The sequence below is a fragment of the Nothoprocta perdicaria genome, unplaced genomic scaffold, assembly GCF_003342845.1.
Source record: "Nothoprocta perdicaria isolate Ctin4 unplaced genomic scaffold, notPer1 scaffold_0, whole genome shotgun sequence".
In the NCBI taxonomy this organism is placed as follows: domain Eukaryota; kingdom Metazoa; phylum Chordata; class Aves; order Tinamiformes; family Tinamidae; genus Nothoprocta; species Nothoprocta perdicaria.
The window spans coordinates 17249343-17262899 of NW_020454092.1; the positions used below are offsets into that span (position 1 = coordinate 17249343).

The window sequence follows — 13557 nt, forward strand, 5'->3', positions numbered from 1 at the left end:
GTGCTGAGTGGGAAGGGAAGAGCAGATGTTACACTTTATCTTGTTACCTGACATGTACATCTGTCTGACTCTCACACAGCACTCATGTAAGCACATTTATCAAGCATATGATACACAGAGTCTGCTGCTCTCATGCCGTTTCTAACTTGTTAGATCATCCTCACCCTAAGCAATTGACTCAACAAAATTATTTTTTTTCTAAAAACAGTATTTTATTTGTTGCTTTGTTTATTACTACAGCAAAAACAGCACCAAGGCACCTAAATGAACGATGAGGGCTTGCTACATGTGATGCTGTAAATAATAATAACAATAATGACCCTGAGTTTAAAAGCCCCCTTGTCTGAGCTTCTGATTAGCAGTGGTCACATGCAGATAAAACAATATCCCAAATAAACACAGTCTGCACACAGAGCAGTAGTTTCTGCTCATTGTCAGCTGTTGTCTAGGGAAGATAGAATAAAATGTTCCAATTGCAAGGAAAAAAAATTCTCCTTATTCAGATAGGTAGCACACATCCATGCACTTTTCCTTTTCAGCATGGTATAGGCAGCCTAAATGCACCACGCTGTCTCCCCAAAATGTGTGCAAATTTAATTCTCTTTAACACAGCTAATGCACTGAAGCCCTTAAAAATGTAGTTTGCAAACTGGTCCTACTGCTAGAGGTTATGAGTACTAGAAGCAAGGTGGCATCCAGGCTTGACGTGCTGCCTGTCAGGCTTCCCTTAGGCACAGCGTGTTACCTCACCTCCTGAAACACACTCGGAAAGCAGAAAGAACATCTGCTGTTCTTAGCCATTAACGTTTTCGTGGCACTTCCACATTGCCTATGTTGTGCATGTGCAAAATGCGCCTCCATACACCTGTAAGTGACCTCCTGGTTACTTGCAGCCTGGCCCATGGTCCAGGTGGGCTGTGCAGGCCCCTGCTCCGTGCCTGCAGCCCTACCTGGATCCCTGCATTGCTCCAGGAGCTCTCATTTTCCTGGCTTAGAGAGGCAGCAGTGGGTTTATCACTGTAGGGATAGAAGAAGGGAAGGAGACACCTGTGGACTCCGTGTTGGCTGGAGAGAAGTTGAAGGCAGGAACAGCTCAGAAGTCCCTACTGCTTGGCCAGCACCCATTGAGGACTTGGTGAGCCGTGCCAGGACGTGCCCTGCCTGCGCCCGCGTGTGCTCCAAGGGCTGCTCTACGTGCCCCGGGACGTGCGCCAGCGAGGGTGGTGCGTGACAGCGTCTCGTGTTGCTTGGAGGCAGCACTGGGCATACTTGGAGCACGGGTCTACCAGGCCCTGCTTCCAGGCTAGTTATTAAGAGAAAACTTGCCATCTCCCTCTCTCTTTTTCTCCTTAATCTAAGAGACCTGCAACTGATTTAGCCATCACAAATTGGAGTCTTGACGTTTGTCATGGCCTACAGAGGATCCCACAAGCCTCAGCCGCTTTTCCCCCTACTTTGCTGTGGGTGGTGCGTTAACACTGTGGTGATTCCTTCTCCTGGCGCTATGCTGACGTGGTGATATCCAGCTGGCGCCTGCGAGTCAATCCCACCTCTTTCAGGAGCAGTGCTCTCGGGACAATGGTGAGCCTGGGGATTGCGTGTAGCCACTCCTAGCACTACACAAACTCTGAAAGGAAAAGCAAATGGAGTTTATTTGACTAACCTGCTTAACCAATCGGCACCTGTTTCTTGGAGGAAGAATGGAGGAATGAGTTAATTCTGTGCCAAATAGTTTTGGCACAAAATGGCTTTTGCTATTTTGACAGCCATTTGTGATTGTTTCCAGGTTCCCTTCAGGCAGCAAACTCCCCAGGCACCTCAGCCACTTGCACAGCTCCCTGGAAGCAGGATGCAACCTTGCAGATAAGCCTTTTGTTCCCTGCTGCTTCGCAAGGCACAGAGAAGGTTTCCAGAGTCTCTTGCTGACACTTCCTTGCAGCCTGCTTGGCCCCAGGTGCACAGCGCAACCTCTGTTCCCAGGCAGCCAGATGGCTAGCTGCAATCAAGTCACTCTTTAATTAACTTTAGAGGTTTTTCTCCTCTGTGGTTTGTTTCTGGGAGGAAGGGAGCTGACAGTAAGTTTGTTCGTATGAGATTGATTTGCCCGAGGTCTACGCTACTGATTTTGAAGTGTTTTTGGGTTTTGTTCTCCTCATGAAAGGGGGAGAAGCTGAGGATCCAAGGGGATTTGTAGAATGGATAGAAGGAAGTTATGTAAGTATACCAGTTTATTGGAAGTCATAAAGATACTGATAGAAAAACATTTATATCATTTATATTTAAATAACAGATCAAGAGAGATATGAACCAGCTTTAACACTTGTTAACTATCTGTCCATAGCCATCAAGGCATGCCAGGACAAACATCATATTCTGTCACCCCAGCCAGGAAGCCCCCAGATCCACCTTGCTACTGAAAAGGATAAAAACTTGGTCAGGAGCAGAGCAAGAACAAGGGATGATGGGGAGGCTGAGGCTGTACCAGCCCACCCTGTCCATAAGGGTAAGACACAGCCATTACTTGAATGATGTCACAGGAAAAAAGAAAAAAAAAAGATTTTTTTTTTCCCATTAGAAGTAGCAAAGTCTGGAAGGCAGAAAGTGCTGAGGGAGAAGAGACACATCACAGAAGAGGTGAAGGAAAGTATTTTTGAATTGAAATGCTCGTAAGCCTAAAAGCTGAAACACACCTCCCAGATCTATCATGGAAGAGATGGATGGAGAGTGGATGGAGAACTTTTTAGATATTACTCTGAGGCCACATTTTCTTCTGAAATCAGAGCGTTTTGCCCAGCGAGGCTTTGGGACGAATAATTATGCACGTCACAGAGTGTAATTTCATTGCAGAGCTAAAATGAGGGCAAGGTTGCTGTGCAAGCGTGCCTGGTAAATCACAGAGTTGCACCCTGCTATTTTACATCAGTAATTGCTTTTTCAATTACATCTTTTTGACTCAGATTCCAGATGAACAAGCAGAGTCCTCCCCCTGGTGGCAAGTAGGAAAAACACTGGCAAATATTTTTTTACAAGGATAAGCATGAAGAAGAATCAGAGAGGACCTGTTTTTTATTAGGTCAACCGATTGAGCTAAAAATGGCAATTTCAACAGAACACAAATCCTTTTTTGGGGAATAGAATTATTTATTTTGAAGGCTGATACAACTTGAGAATAGTTGCTGAGCTTAATTGGATTGTTAATTTATTAGCAAATTAGCAAGAAAAGCAGAGGATACAACCTGTAGAAAAACTTTAGTAGCTGAGCAGAGTAACTGTAATGTGCAATAAATCCAATTTGCCTCCCCCGCATTGAGTCATTGTCTCTTAGTGTCCAGCTGAATTACAATGCCCAAAATGCCTTAAAGGAAGACTAGTCTGGAAACTAGAATTCATAACACAACTGAGCCATAAAAAAAGGACTCACTGGACATGTGGCTCAGCTAGCTCCTCAAAATCATCCATAGAAGTTTTATCTCTTTGTGCTTGTTATGAATATCTTTTTGACTTTTTTTTTTTTACTCTCCAAGTGCCTAAAGACATTCTTCGTTGAGTCATACAACTGATTAATTTTATCACATTAAATGCAGAGCAAATGTTCTTGACTTTTGTTTAGCTTTAAAATGACTACTTCGATTTCAGAACTGAAAGAGGGTGTCTGTGCTTGAGCTGCTGCCCTTCCCCTTCTTAATTGCACTAGCTAGTTCAATAAAGATGGCAAAATTGAGTTCGCTGAAGCTTCCTTTTTTTATTTATGAGTAAAATGCTTCTTTTCAAAACGTATTAAACATCTGATTCAGCTAATCTAAAGAGTTGCTAAACCCCTTCATTTTTTCCAGGGAAAATCTTCCATAAAGGAACATGTAGAGACTGGAGAAGTCCCAAAGACAAGTTCCTGGATGACATGGGGAAAAGAAAAACATGGCAGTGACTCTTTAACACTTCTTGGGAACTGCAAAGAAGGATGAATAACACACAGATATGTGCATGTTTCTGTGTGCAAGTATGCATGTATATATATACATACACATTTTTATACATACATACAGATGCTTTTTGTTTCCTTTGGTTTCTATCACATTAATAACTCAACAACCACAGAAATGTTCTACCTAAAACTACTAGGCTAAATCTAGCAGGTGAGAGTTAAAAAGCCAAATTAGGATAGCAGAATGTATGAGGAAAGTGAAATGCAAGTGAGCTCAGCAATTCAAATGTTGCAATCAGCAGCACAAAGTCCAGCTGGAGGCCAGTCACCAGACCTGTCTCACCTGGGTCAAATTAAGGACAAGATTGTTTAACCTCTTCCTGAGTGACCTAGAAGATGGGACAAAATGCACCCTCAGCACCTTTGCAGATGATTCAGACCTGGCAGAGGTGACTGACAGACCAGATACTTGTACGGTCACTCAGAGTGACCTTGACAGCCTAAGAAATGGGCAGAGAAGCCTTCCATCAACAGGGAGAAGTGCAAAGTCTGGGCAGGAATAACCCTATAGACCATCACAGGGAGAAAAGTCTGGAAAGCAGCTTTGCAGGTAAGGACCAGAGGGTCCTGATAGCCCCAAGCTGAGCATGGGCCAGCAATGTGCTCTTGTGGCTGTACTGGGATGAGCATCATCAGCAAGTCTGGGGAGGCAACTCTTTCCCTCTATCCATCACTGGTGAGGCCACACCTGGAGTACTGGGGAGTCCAGTGTTGGACCCAGTAAGAAAATGACAAGGATGCACTGGAGTGAGAGGCAAAGGGCCACAAAGATGATTAAGGGACTGAAACACCTCTCATGCGAAAAGAAGCTGAGGGAGCTGAGACTGGTTAGCACCTGGAGAAGGTTTACCCTTTACCACCAAACACTCTTGACATATTTGTGTTTAAAAATGTTTAATTTTTCACCTTGGTACAAAAATACAGTACAATGTGATGGCAAGGCATTCTCCAAAAAACATTCAAAGAATAAAGGAAAATCCCCATAATGCTTCTATATAACCCACCTTCATTTCATAAAACAATCAAAAGGTGAGTGCACAAGGAATAAGTTCAATTTCTGCCCACAGGCAAATAAAGATAAATCACTACACAAAGTTCTACATAAAAATATGTTTGCAGAGCTAATAATTTCACATGCTTCTTGGACATTCATGAAATTTATTCTACTTCGTTTAGTCGCAGAATTAATGATTAGGAAATGTCTGAAAAAATGTCTGGCCCAGGAGCATGCCCCATTAATCTGAATATTGACATTAAAAACAATGAGATCACACAATACCAGTGAGCAGAGAGGGATCAAACCCTGAATAAACACCAAAGTGTTGGCTGTGTCTAATTACTCTAGTCACACTGTTTGTTCTCAGATGAAAGTTTTGCCCCACATACCTCCCTTTTAACATGGAATATTAGTAGTTGCTGCCCTACAGGCAGTTACAGGATCCCCACTCTGGGATCAGTGTGTTTGTACATTACCTAGTTGCTAGTAATTGTTACACAACCAATCTGCTGTGCAGAGGAGGAGATAACACTGTAATTGATGTATGTGTGTGCATTTCAAACAGGGTTTAACCTAACATTGTTTATAGGAGATTGATGTCCCTCCCCTCCAGCGTATGTACATTCTTGGCCTCTTTAATGGTTTAATAATTAAAAACCAAATCATTTTATTTTAGAGTTTTGAAGTGATGAAAAAGCATCATTCAGTGTATTTATTATAGTTCATCTCCCAGGTGCTTTTGTTTGAAAGCATCACCTGTCAGCTTCTCCTGGGCCTCCTTCATCCCTTGGACAACTGTAAGATTAGACAGAGAGACACCAACTTACTAATCTCAAGACAAAAACACCAAGGTCTCTTGGTCATAAAAGTGTTTTAAATCAACACAGATTTACAGAATGTACATCAACAAAGTACCCATGGGAAAAAAAGCAGAGCACTCTTCCCTCTCACAACATTTTGCAGCTGGATTGTGTGAATTGTGTGGTTTTTCACGCCACAAATGCAGAGACAGCTTAGGTCACATAAGTGTTACTGTCTAAGGTGTATCCTAATCCTGAACATGGCTCCTCAAAATAATCACTCATTCACCTTCCATGTAACAGCTTCCATTCATGCTGTGAAGTATCTTTTTTTTCCCATTCAGGACCAATCTTACTTTTTTTCTTCACACTCCTCCACTAAAGATGCACTTAAAACTCCTTTGCACATACCTTGATCAGCATTGGTATAGAAATACTTGTAGCTGGGATTTCCTTTCTCGTTGATGATCTCTGGGTGGACTTTTCCACTGGGATCTATGAAAAATAGAAAACAAACAGGATATTTAAGCGGTAAGAGAGCAAGAAGTGTAAGAACCCCGTGGATTCAACACCTGTGGACACCTTACCCATGAAAAGGATTCTGGGAATGTAACCTCCATCTGGACTAAAAGCTTCATCCTTTGGTTCTTCATCATCCTACCAAAGTGAGACAGAAGAGGGGGGACATGTTACCTTCCACTTTCAAAGGAAATAAAGATATTTTCACCCAAACAAGTATCATTTGTGAAAATTATCTTTTTTTTTTTCCTTTTTCCTGTGTTGTAGCTTTGCATTAAGCAGATTTCACTTTGGTGTTAAAATGTTTGACATGTATTGAGAGAATGAACATAAAGTCCTTTATTGCTGCAGTGCAGTAACTCAAGGCACAATTGTTAAAAAGATTACAAAAGTCGCATTCATAACCATAATTAAAATAATTGTTTTAGAAAGAAATCATATTCAATACCATCAGCTGTATCAATCTATCCTGAATATCTATTCAGGAATGCAGGATTAGGATGCAGCCAAGATCGGATGAAATGAGTAAGGATTCCAAATGCTTAATTATGTAGTAAAAACCCCGATACGAACCAGAGGACAGCCTACCTCAAGGTTGACCATAACAAAATTATGGGCAAGTTCAGAGATCTCCTTGGATTCAGCAAACTTTGGTTTTAAAGCTAATTAAGAAAAAGAAGAAAAAAGGGTAAGGGAGAAATTGAAAAAAAAAAATGTATAAAGCAAGTATAGAAAATTTCAGGGCAGACAGCACCAAAATCTCTACTCCATTCCTCCTGCTGCACAGCAGGTATTTTTCAATGAGCTTGAAAAAAAAAAAATCAATATTTATAGCTGTTGATTTGCTATTACAGCCATGGCTGGCTGGGGCAGCCATGCCCATGGCATGGGTTAGCAGCACTGACAGGTAAAACACTGCCACATTATACCATTCAAAGTGAAAAAAATAAAAAGCTAGCTGCACTTTGAATGCAAAGTTCATTTTTCTTGTGGTTACATAACTTTTATATGATATAAAAACAATTTGTATGGAAAAGTCAGAAGATTCAGCAAGGTGTAGTACTGAATGTACCTACCTTTACAAGCTCCACACCAGGACTTGTGGATGATAACCATAAGGGGCAACCCACTTCAAAAGGAAAAAAAAAAAGTCAAAAAAAAGCTTATAGCTGAACCTCTAAACCAAATTCCATATACATGCATGTTGTGACAATCAAGACACCTACCTACAAAAGCTGTAAGTACTAGAAAATAACAGAAATGTAAATATTTTCTACTGCGGCTTTGTTATCTTGTAAAAGGTTTTCCTAATCTTAAATGTGTAAAAGTAATTTATTATGAATGCCAGCCAAAAGCTAGGAGGCTTTTCTCTTTGCAAGGTTTGCTCTTAGTTCAGATTTTGTTAGGTGCAACCCAGGCTAGTTTCCCACCTTTGGTGCACTGCAACAAACCTGTCATGGTTGTGACAAGTGGCAGCACAAGCAAGGAAGGGCATCATGTAAAACTGAAGCACAAATGAAAAGTAATGTAAAGGACAAAAGTTAAGAGCCTAAGTTCCCTGTACAATTAACAAGTAGTTACTTGTAAAGGCTAACTTAGAATATTGAGTTTAGTGTATTAAGTGACAATATGAATATTATTCTCTCTCTCTCCCCAAACAATCCACCTGACCTTCACTACCGATCCATTCCTACAGTCTGTTTCTATTGCTCATGTTTTATTTAAAAATGTTCTTAAAAATACTCTTAGCATTTCACCTTCTGACAAAATCAGGCTTACCAAGATCAAATTCTCTAAGCAACTACTTTGTAATGTATTCAGGCTGCATTACGTGATTATATGGAGACCTTTAGCTCACTAGGAACTTTGAGTATTTCCTGCTGTTAGCAGCAGCGATTAATCCATTACTTCACTGCTCTTAGTAAGATGCCCTGACTATGCAGCATCAAGTTTACCTTTTTAGCAGAAGTAGTGACACACTTAAGAGGTGACTTGCAGCCTTGCTACACTATATTGACCTGAACACAGAGGCAATATCTGCCTCCAAATGTCCTGCATGCGGAAGTGTTTACTAAGCTTTCATTGCTCTACCATCAAGCAGATGAACTACTGAAATGTGACAGGTGCAACAAACTAAAACAGACTAAGAGCAAGATATTGGGAATCTCGTGTTGTCTTACTGATAAAATCTTTAGGCTATGGAAGAGTATCTAAGGGGAGCTGGCACTATAGAGATAGGTGGAAGAAGGAACACAGGAAGATATGCAGAGAATGTGGCATGTGGACACTAATTTTCAGGAACACAAGGCAAAGCCAAGTTAAGCTTTTTGCTATTGTAAGCTCTGAACATTATTCTTTTTAGGGGTTAAGAATAAGGTAAGGCTTTCAAGAGCTGTCACCCACAGAATTTAAACAGCTTTGCACATGGTGACAAATACATTTGTTACCAGCAGAACCAAAGGGCAAGTTCTTATTTAGCTGCAAATCAGTTTGAAGTGAAATCTCTTTTCAGCAGCATCCATTTAAGGTCCTCAGAGCAAGAAAAGGGTGGAAAGGAAGGAAGTAACATTTAGAGTAGTTCAAACAGAAGTCTACCATTTCTACATAGCCAATACATCAACATCCTCTTTTACAAAATGACAACATTTTGCTCCTTTCTCCAGGAGTTGCGGATTTAAGCCTGGAAAATATGTGCTGCTCCTATTATCAAGAATCACTGTTGTATGTCAGAAGAGTTCAACCACCTCTAACTGGTACAGAAACACGCTTTCTTCGTTCAGGCCAAGAAAAATTCCCAACGTAAAATTTAAAAGGTGTTTGCAACTTGCAATATAATCTGAACCAGTGAGAACTCACAGAAGTTCTACAGATACTGAATGCATTTTCTCCACTTTATTCTCTTTACCCTGACTAGGAAACAAGATTATATACATTATTTCTGTAGTCTTCTCTTAGTACCACAACAGAAAGGCTCATTTAGCAGCTGATATAAAATATAAACAGCCAATGCCAAGTACCTCACTTAGATGACCCTTCCTGTTCCCTTCACCATCTCCTCTTAGGTAACGGTACCTGCACGGTTTAAACCAAATCCACTAAAAAAAAGGCAGGAGAATCATCCGTTGATAAATAAAAGCAGAGAACTAAATTTCAGCAATATGCCTCATGTGGCAAAGACTGAAATAAGTTGAAAGTAAGGCCAGGTGAAAGCTATTCAGTCACAGCTGGTAAAGACTCATGGGAGAGATTCAACATCAGATCCAGAGAAGACAACAGCATTTCAGGTCATCTGCATTGAGAGCGATCATTCTTAAACAATTAATGTATTTAAGCATATTTAATAATGATCTTGCAGAAAAAAGCCATAGTAAGTTTTGTCCATAAAACAGCCCTGCACATAAATTAAGATTTCACACTCCATTTAAGGCACGCTGTTTCAGGTTTAATAATAACAGAAGTTTGAACTCGCTAAGCCAGCATCTTTCTGTTATGCAGCATTTGCAAATCTATCTCTTGGATTCGGCAGGATTTATTCAAACAGTTGCATCCTAAAAACGCCACCTACTCCAGTCCTGGAACAGAAGTCTCTTCTGCAGCCTGACATATTTGGAAATAGCCTTCAGAAACCAATCCTCTGAGTCCCGACACAAGTCAATGGCCCCGCCACCACCTTTGGGCTTTCAGTTTCACATGCTCGGATTTGGGTCTCCACGGGAAGCGGTAGAGGAGCCTCCATTGCTTGAGGAGCTCTCCTTGCCAGCAGATGAGAACGGTTGTGTGGCGGGGGTGCCAGCCCTGCTCCTCCTCTTCCCAGCACAGCCTGCTCAGCTGCTGCAGGAACACGAGACCCATCTTCCCACCAAATCGCACACAGGACGGGCAGGACACGAGCTCCCTAGAGAGCAGCGGCCGGGGCGCAACCTCGTTGGCCCCGGGGCCTCACTGGATGCTGCGGCTCAGGTACTGCAGGAACATGCTGGCCAGCTGGGGCAGGTTCTCGTCGCAGGGCTGCGTCTTGGCGTAGCTGATGAACTGCCTCCGCAGGCGGCTCAGCTCGGCCATGCCCAGCGGGCGGCTCAGCCGCAGCGCCTCGGCGGCGCCGGGCACGCGGACGAGCTGGCCGGGCTGGGCGCCCGCGCGCTGCGCGGCCAGCACGGCGGCCACCACGTCCTGCGTGGCGCAGTCGAGGCGGTGCAGGAAGGAGGCCGACTGGAGCGGCTGGGAGCGCGTGGCGCGGTGCGGCGGCGGCGGGCGGCTCTCCCACAGCGCCGCGCGGATGGCGCCCAGCGGCAGCGCCTCCTCCGCGCCCACCGTGAAGAGCGGCCGGTCCCAGCGGTTGCTGGGGTCGGGGGCCTCGAAGGGCGGCTCGCCGTGCCCGCCGCCGCCGGCGCAGTGCAGCACGCAGCGCGCCGTGCCCGCCTGCCGCGCCGCGCAGTACAGCTCGTAGCGCACGCTGCGCAGCTCGTTGCCCGCGTCCACGATGAGCACGTCCCGCCGGCCGAGCCGCCGCGACACCTCGGCCAGCAGCGCCGCCCGCCCGCCCTCCGCCTCGGCCACCACGTGCGCCGCGTGCTCGGGCCCGTCCAGCGCCGCGCGCAGCTCCGCCGCCCGCCGGCTCTTGCCGCTGCCCCGCGCGCCGCACAGCACCACCAGCGGCATGGCGCCCGCCCCGCCGGAAGCGCCGCCGCGCGCTTCCGCTCGCGTCACGCCTCACCCTGGCAACGGGCGGCGCGCGTCCGGCCGCGGCGGGCGGGCACGCCGCCTCCCTCCACCCCTCCCTTCCCCGGCACGGCCGCGCGCCACCGGAACGACGGCGGTATAAATACGCGCTGAACACCGCCCCCCTCAGCGCTCGTCTGGCTTCTGGCCATCTGCCACTCCTCACCCTCTGCGGGGAGGGGACGGCACCTGACAGATCAATCAGAGTGTGAAATTCAATTAACCACCCAACCTACAATGCAGGATCAATCTGCACTGTGCAGGTCGGTCAGTACTGCGCACTGGCACGTACCGAGACAGTAACTTACAAATAAAAACATACATTCTGACATTTTAACAGAGACAAGAATATGCTATTTAAATAACTCACCACTTCCCTGTATTTTTAAACTTTCAGGCTGCTTTTCCTGATGGCAACAAAATAACTCTCGTTATTACACACCCAGGCACCAAACCTATACGTACACATTCAATTTTAGGGACGCTATTAGTAGGTGTGAATTCAGGGGACTGGGTACTAGTGAGGATGTGTAAATGTTTGTGGGTTTACAGTCCTCGTCTTTCTTTGCTCTGATAAACAGTCAAAAACTATTTTCTTCTCATTTCAAAGATTCAACAATCTCAACCGGGAGCTTAGACTGATGTGGTTACATGGAGATGATGTCTCTGCAAATCTGCATTTTCCCTCTGATGGACAATAGGGAGCTGAATCAGTAAGTTTCCTACATCACCTTTATATCATCTAATAATTACTACTTTCTGTAGTTAGATTTCAGATTGATATAGAGTCTTTTTGATTTTCTTAAGAAACATCTGTATTTAGAGCTATATAACATACCTGGCAGCTGCCTCTTTCTTCCCATCCTCTAGTGTTCTCCAGTGAATATGATCTCCAAAACCTGCCAGAGAAAACGGTTTATAAACGTTGCATAATAAAACATGTCAATAGCAAATGAAAACAGTCTAACCTAAGGATATTTTCAACTCATTTTATATTCTCTCTTTTTTTTTCTTTTTTTTTTAACCAACTATAATCTCAGTCCTGGGAAAAAAACATGGAAATGACTGACTGGAAAGTCATAGAGAAAAATACAACCTACAGAGTCTTATGAGGAATCCCACTGAAATTAATTAAGAAAGGCAAACCATACACATATGAATATTTACACATATGCAAATGACAACAAAATCTCTGAAAGAGAGATTAAAGTGCCTTGTGATTATTCCCCACTCCTTCTCGATCTGTGAACATTTATTAACTGATTAGGGACAAATTAAAAATGTTCCTGTTTGGCTTCCTAAATCCTACTGAATGTGACCTAATGTGAAAGTTAAAACATTGGGGTTGATAAATGCTTATTAATTGTCCTAGAAATACTACGCTGAATATGACAGCTGTTGATAATTATGGTGAACGGGTTATAAAGAACCCAACTATGTCTTTCTAAACATTACAGAGCCTGAAAAACATAGACATTTTATTCAGTAACTGGATAGCCTGTAACTGGATAGTCGGACAGTCTTGCTATGGCAGCTGAGGTAGGATTGAATGAACATTTGCCACCTGCAAAGCAGAGACCGTTTCCTTCACCCTACACCCTGATACCAGTGTGTGGCCGAGAGCCAGGTGGAGAACTGGGACTCCACAGACTGCACATGGGCCGGGAGCTGCCAGGGGGAAGGCAGAGGGCTCACGTCCTCATAAGCACTACTATGAACACAGGTGATGCAACACATTAAATATTTAGTTTTCCCAACAGGAGGGTGGGTAGGTCCTGTTCCTGTCCCGTCCAGAGTTAGCTCTGCAAACGAACCTCCCTTCAAAGCGTCTGAATAAAACGGCAAGCTGAATAAAGGTCGGGTTGTGAGTAGGATGCCTGTTTACCCAGAGTACTGACACATCGACTGCCTCAACAGCCTCACCAGCAAAGGCTTTTTAGAAGTTATTATTTCAATGACAAAAACACTCTGTGGTGAGCTCCAGGTTGCTTTTAAATGCAATAGATAATATATTAGTGATTAGGGAATGCCCATGAAGTCACAACGTGCCCACTAGAGCATTGGGGGCTCCCCACGCTGCAGGACGCTGCCCCGAGCCGGGCTCCTACCGGGACCCGGCTCCGCCGGGGACCCCCTCGCGCAGCCCCTGCCGCGGCCGCGGCGCAGCCCGGCCCCCGCTCGTCACCCCGCTCCCCGAGCGGCCAGGGAAGCGGGGGCTGAAGGCGGCGACGCCAACGACGGGTGAGAGCGGGAAGCCCCAGGGAGCGGCGCCGCCACCGGAACGAACCGGAACGAACCGGCGCCCGCAGCCCCGCCGTCCGGCCCGGCCCGCCGCCCTTCCCGGCCCCGCGGCAGCCCCTCGCCCCAGCCTGACCCTTTCCGAGCCCGTCGGCCGCCGCGGCGATCGCCAGCGCCAGGCACAGGCAGGACACGGCGAGCGCCGCCATGGCGCCGCGCGGGGCCGCCGCGCTCACACAGGGGCTGCCTCCGCCTCGGGAACCGCGCCGGTCGCGCGGATTTCTTTTTTTTTTTTTTTTTCC

The 13557-nt window shown here is 45.1% G+C and overlaps 2 protein-coding genes across 2 annotated transcripts; both read right to left on the minus strand.

The window, feature by feature from the left end:
• Positions 1 to 4953: 4953 nt before the first annotated feature.
• Positions 4954 to 13499, minus strand: TXNDC12 (thioredoxin domain containing 12). Its single transcript, XM_026034194.1, has 7 exons — positions 13392 to 13499; positions 11856 to 11916; positions 7375 to 7427; positions 6887 to 6960; positions 6367 to 6436; positions 6191 to 6274; positions 4954 to 5774 (listed from the first exon to the last, which is right to left on the minus strand). Exons 1-7 carry the CDS (start codon positions 13462 to 13464, stop codon positions 5695 to 5697), a joined length of 495 nt encoding a protein of 164 aa, XP_025889979.1. The 5' UTR covers positions 13465 to 13499; the 3' UTR covers positions 4954 to 5694.
• KTI12 (KTI12 chromatin associated homolog) lies at positions 8532 to 10957 on the minus strand. The gene has a single exon (XM_026034182.1). The coding sequence runs from the start codon at positions 10955 to 10957 to the stop codon at positions 10238 to 10240; it is 720 nt and encodes a 239-aa protein (XP_025889967.1). The 3' UTR covers positions 8532 to 10237.
• Positions 13500 to 13557: the final 58 nt, after the last annotated feature.

What these genes read in the sequence shown, in the direction of transcription:
- KTI12 (XM_026034182.1), bottom strand. Translation starts at nt 10,957, where the DNA reads ATGCCGCTGGTGGTGCTGTGCGGCGCGCGGGGCAGCGGCAAGAGCCGG.
- TXNDC12 (XM_026034194.1), bottom strand. Translation starts at nt 13,464, where the DNA reads ATGGCGGCGCTCGCCGTGTCCTGCCTGTGCCTGGCGCTGGCGATCGCC. An exon ending in AAGAAAGAGGCAGCTGCCAG is followed by an intron (nt 7,428 to 11,855) that starts GTATGTTATATA and finishes TTCCTTTTGAAG; the next exon opens with TGGGTTGCCCCTTATGGTTA. An exon ending in TCCCAGAATCCTTTTCATGG is followed by an intron (nt 6,275 to 6,366) that starts GTAAGGTGTCCA and finishes TATTTTTCATAG; the next exon opens with ATCCCAGTGGAAAAGTCCAC.